Source organism: Phacochoerus africanus, chromosome 14 (assembly GCF_016906955.1).
Source record: "Phacochoerus africanus isolate WHEZ1 chromosome 14, ROS_Pafr_v1, whole genome shotgun sequence".
NCBI lineage: Eukaryota > Metazoa > Chordata > Mammalia > Artiodactyla > Suidae > Phacochoerus > Phacochoerus africanus.
In genome coordinates, this window is record NC_062557.1 from 52,350,002 (window position 1) to 52,371,737 (window position 21,736).

The following is a 21,736-nucleotide window of genomic DNA, read 5'->3' on the forward strand; positions in this document are numbered from 1 at the left end:
CTATACTATCTTGAGATCGCTCCGTACGAGAGAGGCAAGAAGCCTATGTCCCTCTGTACAGCAATACTCATAAAGAGCCTACTATGTGCATTCTAGGCACCGTGAAGACACACTTATGAAAGAAGCAGAGTTCCTGCCCCCAAGGCACTTGCCAGTTTAACAGGAGAAGGGAGGCGCACACGAGAAACTCTCAAACCAGGTAGACCTAAAGGTACTTCCAGGAAGGGGAGAAAGCTGCCCAGGACAAAATTCACTGTGGGCAACTGCTCTCTGTGGGGGCTTTGAAGGGAAGGTTTCTTTTTCTTTTTGTCTTTTTAGGGCTGGACCTGTGGTCTATGGAGGTCCCCAAGCTAGGGGGTCAGATTGGAGCTATAGCTGCTGACTTACACCACAGCCAGGCCAGATCTGAGTCGCGTCTGCGACCTACGCCACAGCTCATGGCAATGCCAGATCCCTAACCCACTGAGCGAGGCCAGGGATACGAACCTGCAATCTCATGGTTCCTAGTCAGAGTCGTTTCCGCTGCGCCACGATGGGAACTTCCAGGGAAGGTGTCTTAGAGGCTTAAAGGATCAGTATGGGAGTGAGAATAGCATCAGCAAATTAGAGACAGATGAGGAAAATTGACTAGAAGAAACAGATCTCAAAACAGTTTGAACCATAGGATCCCAATTCTATGTGTTAAAAAAATGTACACACACAAGCATAAAAAAAAAGATGGGTGAGTCTATACAACAATGTTTATTGTGGCTATGGGGATAGGTTTATAGCTAATTTTTATTTTCTGGGAGCTTATCTGTTTTTGTTTGCAATGAGTTGGCCTTAGTATCTGCCTTGAGAAAAATAGCTTTATTACTTATGCATACGTATATACACAATTTTAACATGAATGCATGGTACACACACACAGAGTGATGGCTGGGTTTTGGTCATTATTATACCAAAATTGGATATCATACACAATTTTGTGCATCTCACTTTGTTTACTCAGTTTCACCTGGCCTGGTAGAGCTCTAATTCACTTTAGTTAATTAATTAATTTTTGTCTTCTTATGGCCGCACCCACAGCATATGGAGGTTCCCAGGCTAGGGGTCAAATTGAAGCTGTATCTGCCGGCCTACACCACAGTCACAGCAATGCTGGATCCTTAACGCACTGAGTGAGGCCAGGGATCGAACTGCATTCTCATGGATGCTAGTCTGGTCGGTTAACCACTAAGCCACGAAGGGTACTCCATCTAATTCACTTTTTTAAATGGCTGCATCGTACTTTTTCTATTAGGTTGTTCTTTCCTTGTTAATTTGTTAAAGCTTCTTGACAGTTATAGATAAACTGTTCGGTGCATTGTAAAATTTCCCCTGATTGATTGTTTGTTTCTTGAGTTTGTGGTTTCTTTTACTGTTAAAAAGTGGTTTCTTTTTTATACAGTCAAATATGCTTAGCTGTTCTTTTGCAGTTTTTGGGTTTCCAGTCAGCAAGGTATACTCTTTTTTTTTTTTTTTTTCTTTTTAGGGCCTTGCCCACGGCATATGGAAGTTCCCAGGCTAGGGGTCGAATTGGACCTACAGCTGCTGGCCTACACCACAGCCACAGCAATGCAGGATCCAAGCTGCATCTGTGACCTACACCAAGCAACGCAGGATCCAAGCTGCATCTGTGACCTACACCACAGCTCATGGCAATGCTGGATCCCCAACCCACTGAGTGAGGCCAGGAATTGAACCTACATCCTTATATATACTATTTGGATTCATTTCTGCTGCGTCACAACAGAAATTCTGGTATACTCTAATTTTCTAAATTTTTTTGGCAGGTTTTCTTCCATTTTAATTTTTACATTCACCTTAATTCATTTGGTCTATTTTTGTTTCTTTCTGTGTGGGTGTAAATTAGGTGTCTGGTTTTATTTTATATTTGTAGTTGTGTCATCTTCATTTTTTAAAAATCCATAATTTGGAGTTCCTGCTGTGGTGCAGTGGGTTAAGGACCTGGTGGTGTCTCTGCAGTGACACAGGTGAGAACCCCAGCCCAGCACAGTGGGTTAAGGCCTGTGGCATAAGTTGCAGCTGTGACTGATCCCTGGCCCAGGAACTCCCACATGCCTCGGGTGCAGAGGAAAAAAAAAAAAATCCATAATTTACTTTCATTGAATTGAATTTGGCTGCATAGTGAGTTTCCTGTATGCTGAGATCTACTTCTGGATTCACTACTTGCTGACCATGGCTTGTCTACGATTTTATATTCCAAGCCATATTGATCTGAGTCCAAGACTTTTTTTTTTTTCCTGGCTGCCCCATGGCATATGGCGTTCCCCAGGCCAGGAATCAGATCTGAGCTGCAATTGTGACCTACGGCTGGGCTGGGGAATAGAACCTGCATCTAGGAGCTGCCAATCCCATTGGGCCACAGCAGGAACTCCTGATTGCAGAACTTTTATAGAATGTCTCCTGATTGCTAGCAAGGCAAGCAGATTTCCCATTCCTCTCAGCCATGCTTTTAAAAAAAACCCAAAAAACAAAAAACAACTATTGGCTATTCTTGGGCACATATTCTTCTCTATATAAATACATGATAAATATATCCAGTTCACAAGAACAAAAACCGTCGAAACTTGGGATTCTAACTGGAATTGCATTGTGACTTTATATCAAGAGAATTCGGAGTTCCCGTCGTGGCGCAGTGGTTAACGAATCCGACTAGGAACCATGAGGTTGCGGGTTCAGTCCCTGCCCTTGCTCAGTGGGTTAAGGATCCGGCGTTGCCATGAGCTGTGGTGTAGGTTGCAGACACGGCTTGGATCCGCGTTGCTGTGGCTCTGGCGTAGGCCGGTGGCTACAGCTCCGATTGGACCCCTAGCCTGGGAGCGGCCCAAGAAATGGCAAAAAAAAAAAAAAAAAAAAGAGAGAATTCATCTTATTTAGGATATTAGATTTTCCCATCTAAGGATGTGTTCTCTTTCCTTTTGTTTGGAGCTTGGTTTATGTCCTTAAGTAAGGTTCTACAGTTTTCTTCATATAGGTTCTGTGCCATTCTTTTACTTTTTTTTTTTTTTTTTTGCTTTTTATAGTTGCACCCACAGCATATGGAAGTTCCCAGGCTAGGGGTCAAATAGGAGCTACAGCTGCTGCCCTACACCACAGCTACAGCCATAGCAACTTGGGATCCCAGCCGTGTCTGTGACCTACACCACAGTTCATGGCAACGCCAGATCCTTAACCCACTGAGCGAGGCCAGGGATCAAACCCGCATCCTCATGGATTTAAGTCGGATTCATTTCCGCTTCACCACAACAGAAACTCCGACGTTCTTTTATTCTTTTTTGTGTGATTCTTATGAAACTTCTTGCTAAATATTTTATTGCTGTTTGTTATTAATTTGGAATACTTTTCATTCTTTTTTTCTCAGTGCTTTTGCAAGGAGAGAAAAAAAAACTTTTCCTATCTACCATTCAACTATCTTATTAAATTCTTTTTTTTTTTTTTTGTCTTTTTAGGGCCACACCTGTGGCATATGGAAATTCCCAGGCTAGGGGTCGAATACGGAGCTGTAGGGGCTGTCCTGCACCACAGCCACAGCCACGCCAGATCCAAGCTGCATCTGCAAACTACACCACAGCTCATAGTAATGCTGGATCTGTAACCCACTGATCGAGGCCAGGAATCGAACCCGAGTCCTCATGAATGCTAGTCGGGTTCGTTAACCGCTGAGCCACGAAGGGAATTCCAGGAATGGGGATTTGTTGTTGTTGTTGTCTTTTTGAAGGATAGGGATTTGAATCCGAGCTACAGCTGCTGGGCCACACCACAGTTCACGGCAATGCTGGGTCCTTAACCCACTGAGAGAGGCCAGGGATCGAACTCACAAACTCATGGTTACTAGTCGGATTTGTTTCTGCTAAGCCACAATGGAACTCCATAGTTTTTATCTTTAATTGAATTATTTTAGTGTTTAAACATTAGGATAATACCAGGATCCCATTACTATTTTATTTACCGTTATTACCATTTTTTTTCTTTTTAGGGCCACACCTGAGGCATATGGAAACTCCAGGGTCAGATCAGAGCTGCAGGTGCTGGCCTAAACCACAGCCACAGTAACACCGGATCTGAGCCGTCTGGGACCTACACCAAAGCTTGAGGCTATGCCAGATCCTTAACCCACCGAGCAAGGCCAGGGCTCAAACCCACATCCTTACAGACACTATGTCAGGTTCTTTACCTGATGAGCCACAATGGGAACTCCCCACTACTTTCTTTGTCTTTTTTCTTTTTCTTTTTTTTTTTGAGGGCCGCACCCACACCATATGGAAGTTCCCAGGCTAGGGGTCAAATCAGAGCTACAGATGCCAGCCTATGCCACAGCCGCAGCAACGCCAGATTCGAGTCTGTGACCTATGCCAGATCCTTAACCCACTGAGCGAGGCCAGGGATCAAACCTGCAACCTCATGGTTACTGGTGGGATTCATTTCCTTTGAGGCACAACGGGAGCTCCAGCTCCCAGTTACTAGTTTAATTACTTTTTTTTTTTTTTTAAATAAATAGCTGTTGAAATTTAATCAAATTCTTTGCAGCATCTATTCACATGATCATATTTTGTTCCTTACTTTGTTAACATACTGAATGATGTTGATAGATTCTCTGGAAAAACAACTTTATGTTCTTGGAATAAACTCTACTTGGTTATAATAGTAATACTCTTGATTTTTCCATACATTCTGATACTACTTAGAGACTTCGCATTTTTATAAATTAATTTGGCTTGTAGTTTGTAAGGCTTTTGGGTTTTTTTTTCATTAACCACTGAGCCACGACGGGAACTCCTTTATGCCCTACTTTTATCTCTCAACCAAGGTTGCTTTCTCTTTCAATAATTTATATCTTTAATTTTCAGAATCCTGGTACTAAGTTCCTTCCTTTCTTCATAGTGAAAGCATTTATGGCCTTACATTTTCCTCACTGGACAACTTTGGCTGGGTGTCACAGATCTGAGGACCCCTGTGTTCCCAAAATCAAGGTTAATTCTAGTAATTATTCCAGGGAGTTTCCTTCGTGGCTCAGCATGTAACAAAACCAACCAGGATCCATGAGGATGCAGGTTTGATCCCTGGCCTTGCTGAGTGGGTTAAGGATCTGGTGTTGGTTGTCGTGGGCTGTGGTGTGGGTTGCAGACACGGCTCAGATCTGGTGTTGCCGTGGCTGTGGTGTAGGCTGGCAGCTGTAGCTCCGATTCCACCCCTGGCTTGGGAACCTCCATGTGCCATGGGTGTGGCCCAAATAAATAAATAAATTATTCCAAGTCTCAAAGGACTTGGGCTCTTTGAGCTTGAGGGCAGCAGCCATGTCTGCCCCAGCACACCCACAGCATAGAACAGTCCTGGGCAGAGGAGAGCACCAGCCAATGAACGGTTGGTGCTGGCTAGGTTATCAGAGGAATGAATACAACCAGAGGGAAGGAAGTGAGCAGGTGGGACCAGAGAGGTCAGGGACTCCTTGGGGGGTCACACAGCTTAGAGCTGGCCTGAAAACCCAGGACCTATCATTCTCAGGCCAGTAGTCAATCAGCTCACCAAGGGATGGGCAGAGCCAGAATGGACCTGCTTTCTGAAGGAGTAGGGCCGAAATAAAATCAGAGCTAAGGACACACACTAGAGAAATGTGGAGGGTAGAGGGTGCCAGATGCTGGTCAGAAAGAGAGCTTCGAGGTTACCGTCTACAGGAATGAATGTTGAGTGTTCTGGTTTGCCAAGGGCCTGGCTGGTGGGGAGAGATGGAAGCTAACGATCTGTGAAAGAGGTGCTTCTGGGTCTCCCGGGGAGAGTATTTGGCATTTCCCAGCAAGAAAAAGGTGGTTTTGAGGCCAGGGAGGCTGGTGGCTGCTTCGTGGCTGTCTGGCATCCTCAGAGCAAGCCAAGGGACTCCCACAGGCACTTGACGCCTGGTGGGCAGGTTGAGGGGACAGTGGCCCCAGAAGCCCCTTTAGACCCTACTCCCCTCTCCCTGTCCTCAGGGAGGAGGCAAGGATGAACCATGTCCTTACCATCGGGCCACCCCTCCAAGCACTGGCTCAGGCAGAGTGGGTGATGGGGAGAGCTCGCCCCCAGCCCCCCTCCCTGGGAGCTGGCAGCACTGAGGAACAGAATGGGGTGGGGGGGTATGCTGGGCACCACAGGCTCAACCCTCCTCCCTACCCCAAGAAGCCCTTTGAAAGGTTTTCCTGGCAGAGTTTAAAGCCTCAATTCATTCCACTGGCTGGCATGAGGCCCAGATGAGGGGATGCCGGGAAGGCTCCAGCCCCCCATCCCTGCCCTCACCTTAGCCGCCCCCATTTCCTGGGGAGCCCAGCTGGCAGGCCTCCCCCTGCCCTCTCTCCTCATCCAATAGCAGCCCCCCCTCACCCCCCGCACCCTTGGGAACCCAGGTATCCTGGTCCTTCCCCGTGGAGCAGATGGCCACCCCAGAGGCTCAGGCTTGCTAAATCAGACATTTAAATCCTATAATCCTTGGTGAGAGGCTGAGAGGGGGCAGCAGCCCAATCCTAGAAGCAGGGAGCAGAAGACCTCGTGCCAGCCCTGGCGGGAGGGGAGGGCGGGGGACAGTCGGTTCCCAAGTTATGAATGGAGTCACCCCTTTCCTTGTTGTCATTCAGCTTGCAGACTGACCCAGTCTCCGGCCTTTGTTCTCCTCCTGGAACCCGGGCATTGGGCCCCCCACACATACTCCCCGATGACTCAGGTGGCTGCCTCCCGGCCTCCCCCCCCCAACTCCTCTCCCCTGCACTGCAGGTCCCAGGCATCCTGCTCTGGCACCAACCCCTCCGACACACAAGTGCTACCACACTATTTTATTGGAAAATAAGAACCATATAAAAAGAAAACAATACATTATTTCATAAATTCTCCCAACCAGCATGGGGAGGGAGGTTATCATGGAAAGGCACTCTTCTGCCTATTATGGTGGAGAACTGGGCTTCCGACCCAGTGTATGGCTGGTGGTAACATGTTCCCGACACGCAAGAACATTTTCCTACCTCTCTGAACATTTTACCAATAAAAACCTTTAAAAACACACGGAAACAGCAACTATGCTTTAAACTTTAAAAAAATGAAAAAAATTTAATAAAAAAAATACAAAAACCCTTAAAAAGCTAAGCCGGAAGGCCCCCAGGACCCCTTATCCACCCCCCACCCCCCACCCCCGCAACCCACCAGTGCAGGCCAATTTCTTTAGCAGAGCCCCAGGCCAAGCATATAGAGGAATTCCAGGGCATTTCTAAGGCACACCTGCACCAAGCAGAGGTCTAAGCACCTGAGTCCCCGAAATGCCAGGGACTTCAAAAGGGGATGGGATGCAGGAGGCATCAGTCCGAGTCAGGTCCTTCTCTCTTGAACATCGGTTTTTTATGGCGGGAGGGAGACTGCCCCTTCTTAGACTTCAGGTGGCTGTGAGGAGAGAGGGGGAGAGGAGGGGATGATGTTATCCCAATGGGAGGCTCTGGGCCCCTCTTCCTGGAGCTGGGCTTTGCAAGGCCTGAGGCGGGAGGGAGGAGAATTTAAGTTAAAATGCTTAGAGTTCCCGCTGTGGCTCAGCTAGTAGCCATGAGGACACGGGTTCCATCCCTGGGCTCGCTAAGTGGGTTAAGGATCTGGCATTGCCGTGAACTGTGGTGGAGGTTGCAGATGCAGCTCGGATCCTGCATTGCTGTGGTTGAGGCATAGGCCAGTGGCTTCAACTCTGATTCCACCCCTAGCCTCGGAACTTCCATGTGCCGTGGTTGTGGCCCTAAAAAGACAAAAAAAAAAAAAGAAAGAAAAGTCACTGCCAACTGCAGACCTACTGACTGAGCACCTAGAGGTATTAACCTTGAAATTGCCCCCTTACCCCATGTGACAATGAGGAAACTGAGCCTGAGAAGGCGAATAACAAGGCCACACAGGACGCCTTAGTACTTTGTAGGGCTGAGGATCTGACCCCCCAGTGCTGAGTCTGACCCTCCCATGGCTATCAGGCCCCCATCTAAGACCCCAGCTCTGAGGGTCTAAGGGTTGCTAGAAGTGGGAAAGAAACATCCCATGCCCCTGGGCTCAAGAGGTGTGTGGACCCCTGGAGGCAAGAAAGTGGAGGAATGTTGGACCCGACAGCAGGGGCTCAGCTGCCCTTTACCACCAGGCAGGGTTAGAGTGGACCCCCGCGGCTTTCCAACGCAGGAAGGCAAGGGAGGGGATGCGGGTCACTCACCTGGAGTGGGCCCTGTTTTCCCCCGACTCCCTCGCAGTCTGGGCATCCTTCAGCTCCAAGGCGTCATTCAGCTCTCGGAACATCTCGAAGCGTTCACGCCCACGGATCTGTGGCAGGGAAGGGGCGGAGGAGCATTAGGCAAAGTCGTAAGAACTACTTTTTTTCCTTTTTAGGGCCACATTCATGGCATATGGAAGCTCCCGGGCTAGGGGTCCAATCCAAGCTGTAGCCGCTGGTCTACACCACAGCCACAGCCACAGCCACAGCCACAACTTTGGGATCCTTACCACTGAGGGAGGCCAGGGATCGAACTGGACTCCTCATGGATACTAGTCCAGTTCTTAACTCACTGCACAAGGAAATTCTCACAAGAACTATTTTTACGCTCTCTTTAACAACTTTCTTTTCGGAAGAGGGTTCTTTAAAATGTTATGTTAGGGAGTTCTTGCCGTGGCTCAGCAGTAATAAACCGGACAAGCATCCGTGAGCACACGGGTTCGATCCCTGACCTCGCTCAGTGGGTTAAGGATCCTGTGTTGCCGTGAACTGTGGTGTAGGTTGCAGAAGAGACTCCGATCCTACATTGCTATGGCTGTGGCAGAGGCCGGCAACTACAGCTCCGATTTGACCCCTAGCCTGGGAACCTCCATATGCAGAGGGTGCAGCCCTAAAAAGAGAAATAAATAAATAAAGCCACGGTTTCAAGGCACTACCGCCCCCTGTTGGCAAATGCCCCAAATGCAGGCAAAGTAGTCAAGAAGAAATTAACATATGGGGTGACCGAGGTGAAACTTCAATCTCTCAAACCCGATAGATAATATTCACTACAAGAGTCAAGCCGATGAACAGATGAAAGGATGGCTAGAGAAACTGGGCGTAACCTCACACCTGCTACCTTTGTACCTTTTCTCCCCTTATCCAACCCCACTGAGTAAGAGCAGGAAACGGCCCCTCTCTCTCCCAGACTCGATACCTGGAGGGTGAAATACTCGCCATCCAGTGGCTTCTTCTTTTGCACTGGCGAGGAGCTGGTGCTGGTGGGCAGTGCTGGGAAAGAGGTGAGGAAAGGTGAGAAAAGAGTGCATTTTGGGCAGAACAGCCCCCTCCCTGTCCCCTCTACCCCTTCTGGTCCTGCCTGCTTACCTCGCTTAGTGCTGCCAGGGGGCGGCTCGGGGCAAGATTGGCCCTTCTTGAGGAAATTTTCTTCCTCTGTGCGGCGGTCTCTCCCAGGACAGGCACAAACACGCACCTCAAAGCTGTTCCGTCCCAGCAAGTTGCCACTACCCCGGGGGAAGCAGGAGGCAGTGAGGAAGGCCAGCCTGGCCTCCCTGCTCTGTGAGCGGGGCCCCACCCCCTCCCCATCCCCCGCATCCTACGAGGAGCCTCAGCTCCAGCTGATCAAGAAGCCACAGGTAAGAGGGGTGCCAAAGCTGGGGAAAAGGGCACTGGGAGGGAGCAGCAGAGGGATGCAAAGTGGCTGCAGCCAGAGGGAAGGATGGCTGGAAGCCCGGGAGAAGGGGATGAGCGGCAGGGCCATGGAGACAGGCAGAGGCTGAGGAGGGGCCCGCCAGCGTGGAGGGCGGCGTGCGGCCCCTACCTGGCATCTTCCAGTGTGATGATGGTGAGGATGGGCCGCCGGTTCATGCCCCCCATGCAGGAGCTGTTACACATGAAGTTGTAGTGGATGGTGGTACAGTCAGAGCCGACCTGGGGGACAACACGGGCCCAAGGTGACCCTACTAGCCCCGGGAGGCCACTGGCCTCTGGGCGTCTCAGCTGTGGAATGGGGGTAACCCATCTGCCCTACATGCCTCACGAGGCTGCGGCAGGTCAAGTGAGAAGGAGAAAGCCGCCCCCATCTCCCACCAGGAAGGCCACGGACAAACCCCTCTGGCCCCCTCCTCCCGGAGACCCCAGGGGCCAAACCAGACCTCGGGCGGCTCGTAGGGCACCACCACGCTGTGTCGAAAAGTGTTTCTGTCATCCAAGTACTCGGCCCGTAAATTCCCTTCCACCCGGATGAGATGCTGGGGAGGGGCCAGACCTGAGAGCAATCGGGGGGGGGGGTGTGGGGGTGGGAATGAGGGGTTTGGCAGCTCCGGGCACCAGCCCTGTCCCACCCACAGCCCCCGCCCACTCACCATCGCTATAGTCAGAGCTGCGCTCATGGTGGGGACAGCGCCTCACCACCTCGGTCATGTACTCTGACTTCTTGTAGATGGCCATGGCGCGGACACGGGTGCCAGGCGGGGGTGGCGAGCTGACCCACAGCTGCACCGGGCAGGTCTTGGCCAGCTGGCAAAACAGCTTATTGAGGGCAGGGGAGTACTGCAGGAAAGGGAGGATGGAGAGTGAACAGAAGGTCAGAGGACAGGGAGCCAGCAGTCAAATGAACAGACGCTGCCTAAATACTGATTAGCAGCCAAGTGCTCGGTGGGGAGGGTAGCCAGAGATGGCAGGGTCGGGGGCTCCCTCCCAGAAGCTTCCTTACACAAGCCAAGGAATGAATGAGTGGAGAGAAAAGAAAAAAAGTTCCATGGCCTCATGACAGATGCTGAAGAGTGTGATGGGAAGGATGAGAGGCCAAGGTCAAGTGGGAGTATTCAACTTTGGGACCAGGGTCCAAGGTCATAGACCAAATAGGTTAAACATAGAAAGCCTGACACAAAGCCCAAGGCTGCAGTGGAACCACGAAGTTCTGAACAGAAAAACCCGGGGGGATACGGGCCAGGCACTGTCCCTACGAAGCCAGTCCCTCAAGGCCACTGACCGTGCAGGTTACAGACTTGGCTGTTCCAGAATGCAGGAACCCTAGACGGAAATCATAGCTGCCAGGGTAGGTCTTCTGAGAAGGGACAAAGGACGACAGGGGCCAGGAGGTGGCTGGTGCGGGGGCAGCTGGTGCGGGCGCTGTTGCTGCAGGAGGCGCTGGCACTCTGGAGGCGTCATCTGGATTTTCATCCAGCCAGTTTGTGACTGGGGACAGCAGCAGATCGTTCACTGCTGCCAGGGAGAGCTCAGAGGACTGCGGATGGATGGGAACAACAGGAGTCAGGAGGCCAGCCCCCCAGCCCCCCAGGCCCCTGCCCTTGCCGCGCCCCAGTCCTTACCAGCAGGTTGTTTTCAGGAAGCCTGGAAGACAAGGGCAGAGAGTCAGTACAGGTCTGTGCTTCCCAGAGGCCTCTACTGGGGCTGGGGGCTGGGGGCTGGGGGGGGAGGGGGGCAAGCTTATTAGAAGACGGGCAGCCCTCCCTCGAGACTCCACTCACAGTTTCCACAAGTCTGAAAATGTCTCCTGACTCAGAGGGGGCTCCACGCCCAGCTCGGACTGCGACTCCTCCATTGCAGCTCCCTGGAGGGCAGTGTGGCCGCTGTGGGGAGAAAGGCCAGGATCCAGCCTGAGACACACCCAAGCCCCGAGGGAAGAGGGACCCCCTCTGTCCACACCGCCGCAGGGTGGTGAGGCTCTGCTGCTGGGGCAGCGCCCTGCCCTTCACATGCCAGGCTGCACCTGCCCCACCCCTCACATCCCCGCGGGGAAAAGATAACCAGAGAGGGACTGTCCACCCTTCCACCACTGAATCCACAAGCCTTCCTCCACGTGTACCTATGTCTGCCCTCCTCTGTGGGAACCAGGATGAAGTAACTCAGCCCTGTCCCTCCACCGCGGTCAGGGCGGGGCAGGGGGGAGATGCCTCCCTGGCCCCCCACGTTCCCTCCTGCTTCCTTGGGGCCGGCCCCCCCACCTTGGCATACAAATTCCTCACCACCCAGCCCCTGCCCACCTCTCTGATCTCATCTCCTAGCACCCTCTCCCTTCCCGATGCTCGAGCGACAGTGGCTGCCCTTCCCTGCACGGCGGACCTTCGCTGGTTCATTTCACTCCTGGGAACAGTGGTCCTGCCATCACTGAAGGGCAAGCTCCTTCTCACTGGGACCTCATCGTGAGGGTCACACCTCAGCAGGGACCCAGACCGCTCGATCGATCAAGGACAGCCAGCCAAACTCTGTCACCTTATTCGAATTAGGGTCACCCTGTTGTTAATGCTCCTCGTGCTTACACTACCTGCTGACCTTTCTCGCTCGCTTTTGCTGCTGGGATATAAACTTCCTCAGTCACCGTGGTGACTAAATGAATTGTTGTGCCCAGGCCGTGAGCTGGTTATCATTGCTCAAGGGTACGAGGGAGGAGCGAGGGGTAGCTGAGTGGTCTGGGCCAGGGTCCCGCACTAGGCTATGCCTCTATCATCTCATCTCCCAGCTCAGCTTTCAAATGGTTTCATCATGCCATCTTTCTCGAAGCCAAATCTGTCATCAGCTTTGCTCAGAATTATGCTCGCTGCAAAAATCCCTGCCATTACTCTTTTCCTTCTGTCTTAATGTAATGGCACTGAAAACACCTCCCCACCGCCCCACCCGCAGCAAGCAGTTTTTTTTTTTAAATGGCTGCACCCACGGCATATGGAGGTTCCCAGGCTAGGGGTCCAATCGGAGGTACAGCTGCCGGCCTACACCACAGCCACAGCCACATCAGATCCGAGCCACATCTGCGACGTACACCACAGCTCAGAGCAATGCCCGATCCTTAACCCATGGAGCGAGGCCAGGGATCGAACCTGCAACCTCACGGTTCTTAATTGGATTTGTTTCCGCTGTGCCACCACAGGAACTCCAACAAGCAGCTCTTTTCTAATCTCCTCTAACATTCACTCGCCCCTTTATGTTGACCTGGGGCCTGCTTTCTGCTTTATTTAGAGTGTGCAAACCCTTTCTACATGGGTTGTCTGTCCCGCTAAGCACACCTGATTCTTGACAGTCTCAGAGAGGTTAAGGGAGCAGCCTGCAATGCACAGGTTAGTGAAGGAGCTTTTACAAAAACCTGACCATTTGAATGCCTAGGATTAAGGAGTAAGATGACTTTGCATAACGTAGCTTTGTCATCAGTTACGTCTAGAGGTGCAGATTTTAGCTGATTTAAGTCAGAGGCCGGCAAAGGGCCACTTATATAGCTCCCAATGATGACAGGGGACAGGCCATGAACGTGCACGAAGGAAGGCAAGAGGGGACAGCAGTGGGACCCTAAATATTTGCCTTGGGGGGAAGGACCAGGGTCCCCCTCCCTAAATTGAGGATAAAAATAACTTTGAGGTTTTTATGGAAGGGAGGCTTGTGTAAACAGAGATGGGGCTTAGAAGTCAGAAGCCCTGGGTTTGATGTTGTATCATCACTTAAATTCACTGCATGACTTCACTCATCAAAGCTCCCAGGGCAAAGATGGCAGAGCATGGGCTCTAGAGGCAGATGGGCTAGGCCTGCATCCCAAGCTCACCATGGAATAGCTGTGTAACTCTGGGAGGCTGCTTAACGTCTCTGTCCCTTAAGTGTCCTCAGCTCTAAGATAGTACTCCAGTTATTAAGGGAAATGTAGAGGTGAGAAAAGGGCCAAATACATATATATATATATGTATATATACACACACGTGTTTAGGGCCATACCTGTGGCATATGGAAGTTCCCAGGCTAGGGGCTGAATGAGAGCTAGAGCTGCCAGCCCACGATACAGCCACAGCAACTCGGGATCCGAGCCATGTCTGCAACCTACACCACAGCTCAGCTCATGGCGACACCGGATCCTTAACCCACTGAGTGAGGCCAGGGATCGAACCTGCGTCCTCATGGAGCCCATTCGGGTTCGTTATTGCTGAGCCACTATGGGAACTCCTGGTTCTCTATTATTGAGAGCGAGAGCTCTGTGATTGCAGGGGGGTGGGGTTTTTGTGGTTCTGCCCACATCTGTGCTAGCTCACTTCTTTCCCGCAATCCCGTGTTCAATAAACACGTGGGTATGTGGGCTGTCGGGGGATGGTGGGTCAAGGTCTCAAGCCCACTGAGAGGGAGACAGCCCCACGGACATAGGAGGTGTCTCTCCCTCAGTGGCTGGTAGCAACTAAATTCTCAATGTTCTTTTCTCTAGGAAACCTCTTCAGGGCAGGTGCTTTCCATGGGTCTGAACATTAGGGGGTCATGATTTTAAACTGTCAGAAGAGGAACCAGACTCTCCGGCTGAGCTGATCAGGGAGGCAGGTTTACACAGGCAGCCCAGGTGGGAAGGCAATAAACTCGGCTGGGACTCAAAGGAAGGGCAGGCCTGCCCATTATCAGAACAACAAGACTGCTGCGAAAACAGACCCTACCTGGACCCACAGCTTTCGCTGGCTTATCTCATTAATCCTCTCAAAAAGCCAGTGAGGCAGGTGCTGTATCATCAGAGGAGGGAACTGAGGTTAAAGGAATTACTCAGGCCCAGAAAGCTCCCAAGGGGCAGAGGCAGGAATATGAACCTGGGCTGTCCGTGGCCACAGCCAAGCCCTACGTTTCATTTTTATTTTTGCTCTCACCTGTGGCATGCAGAAGTTCCTGGGCCGGGGATCGAAGCTGCGTCACAGCAGTGACAACGGCCAGGTCCTTTAACTGCTGGGCCACCAGGGAACTCCCACACCCAAGCTCTAAATAACGGCTCCCCTGGCTTCACCCAGAAGTCTGATGGAAAAAACATCTGGCTGAAAGCCATGTGATAGGGGAAAAAATAATTGATTCTGGGAAGAAACAAGGCAGCCTCTGGTAAAACTGAAAACACATACATCTTACTACTTAGCAAAACCACTTTTAGGTGGACTCCCTGGAAGAATGGTGGCAGGCGGCAGGAGCAGGAGCCTTGCCCCAAAATGTTCATGTCATCGTTGTTCCTGATGGCAGGTGACAAGAAACAACCTTATATCAGTAGGGAGGAGGTAAAGGAAACACAGTGTGTTCACTCACAAGAGAAATTTACTGCAGTGGTTTAGGGAAATGAATTATCTGTATGCGGAGCCAGATACAGCTCAGAAACACGTGGGGTGAAAAGATAATTTGCAAGAAAAAAAGCAAAACACAGTCATTTTAATTTAATTGTGAAATCAAAAAATATACAATGACTATTGCTTATACACACATGCACGTGAAATTATAAAGATAGGCAAGAAGAATAAAAATTCTTAAAATCCATGATAGTGACGTTCTCAGGAGGGATGTGTGCTTATGATACTAGGAGTATAGTCAAAGGGAGTTTTAACTTTATTAACAAAGAAAAATTTAAAAAGATGGCATCCAGAAGTTCCCTGGTGGCCTACTGGTTAAGGATCTGGCGTTGTCACTGCTGTGGCGAGGGTTCAATTCCTGGCTTGGGAACTTCTGCATGCTGTGGGTGTGGCAAAAAAAAAAAAAAATCCATACATTAAAATATGGACAAAATATTAAGTGTTAAAATTATTTGGTGGTGGAGTTCCCATCATGGCTCAGTGGTTAACAAATCCGCCTGGGAACCATGAGGTTTCGGGTTCGATCCCTGGCCTTACTCAGTGGGTTGGGGATCCGGTGTTGCTGTGAGCTGTGGTATGGGTTGCAGATGCGGCTCGGATCCCGTGTTGCTGTGGCTCTGGTGTAGGCCGGCGGCTACAGCTCTGATTAGACCCCTAGCCTAGGAACCTCCATGTGCTGTGGAAGCGGCCCAAGAAATGGCAAAAAGACAAAAAGACAAAAAAAAAAACTTTGGTGGGGAAATATGTTGTTACTCTTGTATCTGTCTGCATTTTTCCAAAATAAAAACATCTAAAAAAGAAAGATAAACAAACATTATGGAAAATTTTAACCTCATAAAAAAGTAAACAGAATAACGTCCCCCCATTTACCCACATCTAAGCTTCAAGAATAATCAACATTCTGCGTTATTGTCTCATCTATACCCCTAGCCACTCTCCACAACCACACAAAGCTTTGTGAGATCAAATGTATATCAGTTGAAATGTCATCAGACTGTTTTTTGTTTGTTTTTCTTTTTTCACAGCCACACTTGCTGCATATGGAAGGAAGTTCCCAGGCTAGGGGTCCAGTCGCAGCCCGCCTATGCCACAGCCAGAGAAACGCCAGATCTGAACCATGTCTGCGACCTACAGGGCAGCTCATGGCAACACCAGATCCTTAAGCCATCAGGCAGGGCCAGGGATTGAAGCCGAGTCCTCATGGATACTAGCTGGGTTCTTTACTGCTGAGCCACAATAGAAACGCCACTTAACTTTATAGTAATCTTGAAGACAGGTGTTTTAAGACATCCAACTCTGCACTATTTATTGTTTCATTTTGGAATCAGCTTGGCAACTTCCACAAACAAGCCTGTGAGGAGATATATATATATATATATATATATTTTTTTTTTTTGGCCACACACACACACACACACACACACGACATTGGAAGATCTAGGGCCAGGGATCGAATCTGAGCCACAGCTATGACCTATGCCACAGCTGTGGCAACACTGGCTTCTTAAACTACTATGCCACAGTGGGACCTCCAAGCCTGGTAGGGTTGTTTTAAAACACTGAATTAAATACTTTTTTTTTTTTTTGTCTTTTTGCCTTTTCTAGGGCTGCTACCGTGGCATATGGAGGTTCCCAGGCTAGGGGTTTAACCAGAGCTGTAGCCGCCAGCCTATACCAGAGCCACAGCAATGTGGGATCTGAGCCGCATCTGCGACCCACACCACAGCTCACGGCAATGCCGGATCCTTAACCCACTGAGCCAGGCTAGGGATTGAACCCGCAACCTCATAGTTCCTAGTCGGATTCGTTAACCACTGAGTCACGACGGGAACTCCATCATGTTTTTCAATGCTATTGTAAATGGCATTGGTTTTTTTTTGGCTGTGCCCGTGGCTTGCAAAAGTTCCCAGGCCAGGGATCCAACCCCAGTCACAGCAGTGACAATGCCAGGTCCTTAACCCACCAGGCCACCAGGAAACTCCTGGAATTGTTTTTAAAATTCATTTTTTGACTTCAGATTCAAGGTTGCTACAAAAATACAATTTACGCATATTGCTTTTCAAACTTGTAACCTTGCTATAATCACTTTGTGTACACAATTATAGCATCCGAATAAAGCAATGTTTTCTTTTGCAACTGTTAGTATTTACTTTCGTTTTTTTTGCTTTTTAGGGCTGCACCCACAGCATACAGAGGTTCTCAGGCTAGGGGTCGAATCAGAGCTGTAGCCGCTGGCCTACGGCCACAGAAATACCAGATCCGAGCAGAGTATGTTACCTACACCACAGCTCAGTGCATAGTATTCTTAACCCACTGAGCAAGGCCAGGGATCAAACCCACAACCTCGTGGTTACTAATCGGATTGGTTTCCACTGTGCCACAACAGGAACTACGTCTTTTTCTTTTTGGTCCCACCCGAGGCACATGGAAGTTCCTGGGCCAGGGATTGAACTCATGCCACAGAAGTGACCAGAGCTGCTGCAGTAACAATAGCTCCTTAACCTGCTACGCTGCAAGGGAATTCTTTCTTTTTCTTGCCTGGTTAAGACCTGCAGTTTATAATGCTGAAGTGGCGAGAGTCAAATCCTTTTCTAGTTCCTGACCTTAGAGAAAAAGCATTCAGTCTGTCACTATTAGGTATGGTGTTAATGCTAACCTGACTGGGGAATGCTCTCTCTCTCTCTTTTTTTTTTTGTATTTTCTAGGGCTGCACCCACAGCATATGGAGGTTCCCAGGCTAGGGGTCTAATCAGAGCTATAGCCGCCGGCCTACCACACAGCCACAGCAACTGGGATCCGAGCCGTGTCCGCGACCTACACCACAGCTCACACGGCAATGCCAGATCCTTAACCCGCTGAGCGAGGGCAGGGATAGGACGCGAAACCTCGTGGTTTCTAGACGGATTCGTGAACCACTGAGCCACGACAGGAACTCCTTAATTTGTTAATTTCTTATGGCTCATAGATCTAAATGTAAAACCTAAAACCATAAAGGTTCTAGAAGAAAATATAAGAGAATATCTTCATGATCTTGGGGTTAAGATTTCCTAAACAGGCCAAGACAAACTAACAAGAGAAAAGAATCTTCTGCTACTCTTAGGGCTCTTATAGGCAAGCAACAGGCTAGGAGAAAACACATCTATCTGACAAAAGATATTCCATCCAGAATACACAAATAATTCCAACAACTCAATAATACAAAAAGCAAATAAACCAATGTTTAAAATGGGGAAGGCTTGAATAGCCTCTCTCTCTCTCTCTTTTTTTTTTTTGGTCTTTTTAGGGCAGCACCTTCGGCACATGGAAGTTCCCAGGTTAGGGGTCCAATCAGAGCTGCAGCTCCCGGCCTATACCACAGCAGGGCTGGATCCTTAACCCATTGAGTGAGGCCGGGATTGAATCCGCAGCCTCATGGATACTAGTCAGGTTCATTACCCTGAGCCACAAAGGGAACTCCTTGAACAGCCTCCTGACATATGACACAGAAATGGCCATTAAGCACAAATTGCTGAACATAGTTAACAGAGAACTGCAAATTAAAACCACAGTGATATGCCACATTAGAACCACTGACAAACCAAACACCGAGGCAGGATATATCTTGCTGGTGGGAGTGTAAAATGGTACAACTACTTTGAATAATGAGAATCTTTTATTTAAAAAAAATTTTTTTATGGTCGCACCTGTGGCACATGGAAGTTCCTGGGTAAGATCCTTAACCCACTGAGCCAGGCGTGGATGGGACTTGCACAACAGCCACTTGAGCTGCTGCAGAGACACCAGGTCCTTAACCCTGTGTGCCACAGTGGGAACTCCAGAATTTTTAAATAAAATTTAAAAACGCATAGATGTATTCCCTACTCTATGACTTAGTAATTCTACGCCTAAGTATATATCCAAGAAACATAAAAACATATGACCACAAAAAGAACTGTACAAGAATGTCAAGAGCAGCTTTATTAAAACTAATCCCAAACAGGAAACAACTCAAAAGGCCACCACGAGGAGAATGGATAAGCAATGGATGGTTTATTCATCCAATGTAACACATTAAATGAAAAGGAGCAAAATACTGATACACCACTGACACATGCAATAAAATGGGTGCATTACAAAGATTTTGCTGAAGGAAAGAAGTCTGACACAAACGAGCACGACCTGTATGATTCCATTTATAAAGCAGTTCTCCAACAGGCAAAACTATTCCATGAGGACAGAAATCAAAATGAAGGTGGAGGGTTAAAGATAAACTGGAAAGAAGCATGAGACTTGTATTTTGATAGGAGGTGAGTGTAAATGCTACCCTCGATTTAGAAAAAAAAGCGCTTAAGTACCGCCCACAGAGTCTGATTCGCAGCAGGTGCGAGGTAGGCGACCGCGCCCTAAATGGTGAAGATGCCCCAGGAGAGCATTCGACCGACTTCGCGCGGGGGTCAAGCCGCCTCCCGCAGGCGAGAACTAGCCGGGACTGGAGGGCTGCACTTGGGAGCTCCGTCCCCGCCCCTCTCCAAGCCCCGCCCCTTCCGCTTTCACGACGTTCATTCTGCGTCCGAAAACGGGGATGGCTCAGCCCAAAGCCGGATACAGAAGAAATTGTTTCTCTGCCACAAACAAACAACTCCATCGTTATGCTTTTTTCTCGTTTAAATCTCAGATGTACCCATTCTCGAAGATACCCAAGGTTTGCCTTCTGATATTTTAAAAAAAGAAGACCGCCCCAGGCAATGGTAGCGTCCGCCTGGTTAGCACACAACCAGGAAGGAGCACACCATTCACAAGAGGGGGAGGGACTGAGGTTTGCATCATAACAAATGCTTTTTCCTTCCCAAAAGCGGTGGCTAAGTGGTCCATGAAGGACAAAAAAAAGGTAGAGGGGGTTAACAGCCCCTCCCAGCAAGCAATAGGAACCAGTCTAAAAGACCTTTTCTCTTTCTACTTCCCTCACATCGGGTGAATAGTGGGCTGTTCCGAAGAAAAGAAACCGGAAATGCTCCTGCGAGTGGCAGAAATGTAAATGCAGAGCCAAACAATAACAGGGCTCCCGGGCCTCTCTGGCCGGGTTACTCCTCCGAAGCTTCGCGGGCAAACCTCTTTTTTAGCATGTCCCATTTCCACAACTGACAGCCTTTAAATGGACTTTCTCCATCCTGAGGCGCTGAAGGCCAGTTGGAAAGTTCACTCAAGAAAGGACAAAGGTCCGGAAGTTAGCACCTTGGACTTCCCGGAGCACTCCGGATAACCACTTCGGAATGGAGTCCAGGGTTCCACTGGGATGCCATACGCACTAAAATCTCGAGCCATAAATCCCCAAAGTTCCAAGATCCAAAAGCCTCGGACCTTGATGCTTTGTGTGTCTTATTAAGGGCTCCCCCACACCGAGTACTGAAATGGGGTGGTGGCGGTGGTGGGGAAGAACCCCTTAGGCAGGCTCAAGTTTTCCCCAAAGCCCCACTACCCGGCGCAGGTGTTCAGCTTTTTAGTTCGGCTGGTCCTAACATCCCTATCATCTACACTCAGGCCTCCCAACATTGCATTCCTCTGTTGATGCCGCTAGAAGAACTTCCATTCCTCCCCCCAAATCACTAAATCTTTCGCTCCACCTCCATCCTCCTTTCTTCTGAGCTGAAAATACACAGACCCGAGAGCCCATGACTCATAAAGTATTCATCAGGCTCAGTTAAGAGCTTACCCGAAGCTCAGGAGAGCGTGTCACTGTCCTGGGATGCACGCTCGAGACGGGACGTCAGGTAACCCCGGAGACCAACAGCTACCTGCGCCAAGGATGGTGACCCTGGACTTTTGAGGAGCTCAAAACTTTTAGCGCCAGTCCGAGCACATGGGAGGGGAAAATCCCAATCCCAGCAACCATCGCGAGACTCCTGGCACAAAGTCGCCATGACAAGTAAGGGCAAGCAATTACCCTGCGGGCGGAGGCGACGAACGGAGGCGGTGAGGGTGAGGGGAGTCAGGATTCCTGCTGTGTTGGTTTTGTAGCTACTGACAGTTAGCGGTGAAGAAATTCGACAACCCAGACCTGTGAGAACAGAATTGGTGGAAACCATTTTGAAAGACTGTCACCGAGTCAGACATGAAGGTGAAAGAAAGCCTTTGCACCTTTTGCCTGGAACTCTGCTCTCCCAGATGGCTGGATAGTTTCTCATTAGCTAAAATGTCAATTTTTAGGAAGACCTTCCTTAATGTTCCAAGCTAACGTATTCTCCTAGTTACGTTGTATCACACTGTCTTGTTTAATTTCCTTCCTAGACCCTATCACGTTTTGAAATAATTTGTTCCTTGCCTTCAATACACAGCAACCTAAGCGTTAGGAGAGCAGAGACCTTGCCTACTATCTTATTCATTCTTGTCTTTCCCAGTACAGTACTGGGTAGCAAAGAAGAGCTCAATGATAAATATTTATTGAATGAATGAAAAGAGACGGAGGTCTGAGGAATTGAGATGCAAAACTGGTTCAAACCCCGTAAAAACAAATATAGCGCTCGCGCCCTCTGCAGGTGGGGAGGGGAGTAGGTGCTTGAAGAATGATAGCGCGAGGAGCTCAGACACATCTCCCTGATTCAGAAGCTCTCGGACTACAAATCCCAGCAGGCACTAGGAGACTCAGGACTGGAGGGGACCGGTAACC

General features: G+C 49.4%; 1 protein-coding gene across 2 annotated transcripts; it reads right to left on the reverse strand.

Moving 5' to 3' along the window:
- Positions 1–6,827: 6,827 nt before the first annotated feature.
- Positions 6,828–20,946, reverse strand: TP53 (tumor protein p53). 2 transcript variants are annotated; one of them, XM_047756902.1, is made up of 11 exons: positions 20,783–20,946; positions 11,506–11,607; positions 11,347–11,368; positions 11,007–11,261; positions 10,378–10,564; positions 10,168–10,280; positions 9,834–9,943; positions 9,380–9,516; positions 9,210–9,283; positions 8,237–8,343; positions 6,828–7,440 (listed from the first exon to the last, which is right to left on the reverse strand). In XM_047756902.1, exons 2-11 carry the CDS (start codon positions 11,577–11,579, stop codon positions 7,359–7,361), a joined length of 1,161 nt encoding a protein of 386 aa, XP_047612858.1. In that variant the 5' UTR covers positions 11,580–11,607; positions 20,783–20,946; the 3' UTR covers positions 6,828–7,358. The 2 variants fall into 2 exon arrangements, with proteins under 2 accessions (XP_047612858.1, XP_047612857.1); XM_047756901.1 differs by lacking the exon at positions 20,783–20,946 and adding an exon at positions 14,635–14,656 and having other exon boundaries at positions 7,192–7,440.
- Between the last annotated feature and the right edge of the window lie 790 nt (positions 20,947–21,736).

Coding starts and splice junctions, on each gene's coding strand:
- TP53 (XM_047756902.1), bottom strand. CDS start 11,579: ATGGAGGAGTCGCAGTCCGAGCTGGGCGTGGAGCCCCCTCTGAGTCAG. Junction 11,369..11,505: donor TTTTCAGACTTGTGGAAACT/GTGAGTGGAGTC, acceptor CTTGTCTTCCAG/GCTTCCTGAAAACAACCTGC. Junction 7,441..8,236: donor GAAAACAGGGCCCACTCCAG/GTGAGTGACCCG, acceptor CTCTCCTCACAG/CCACCTGAAGTCTAAGAAGG.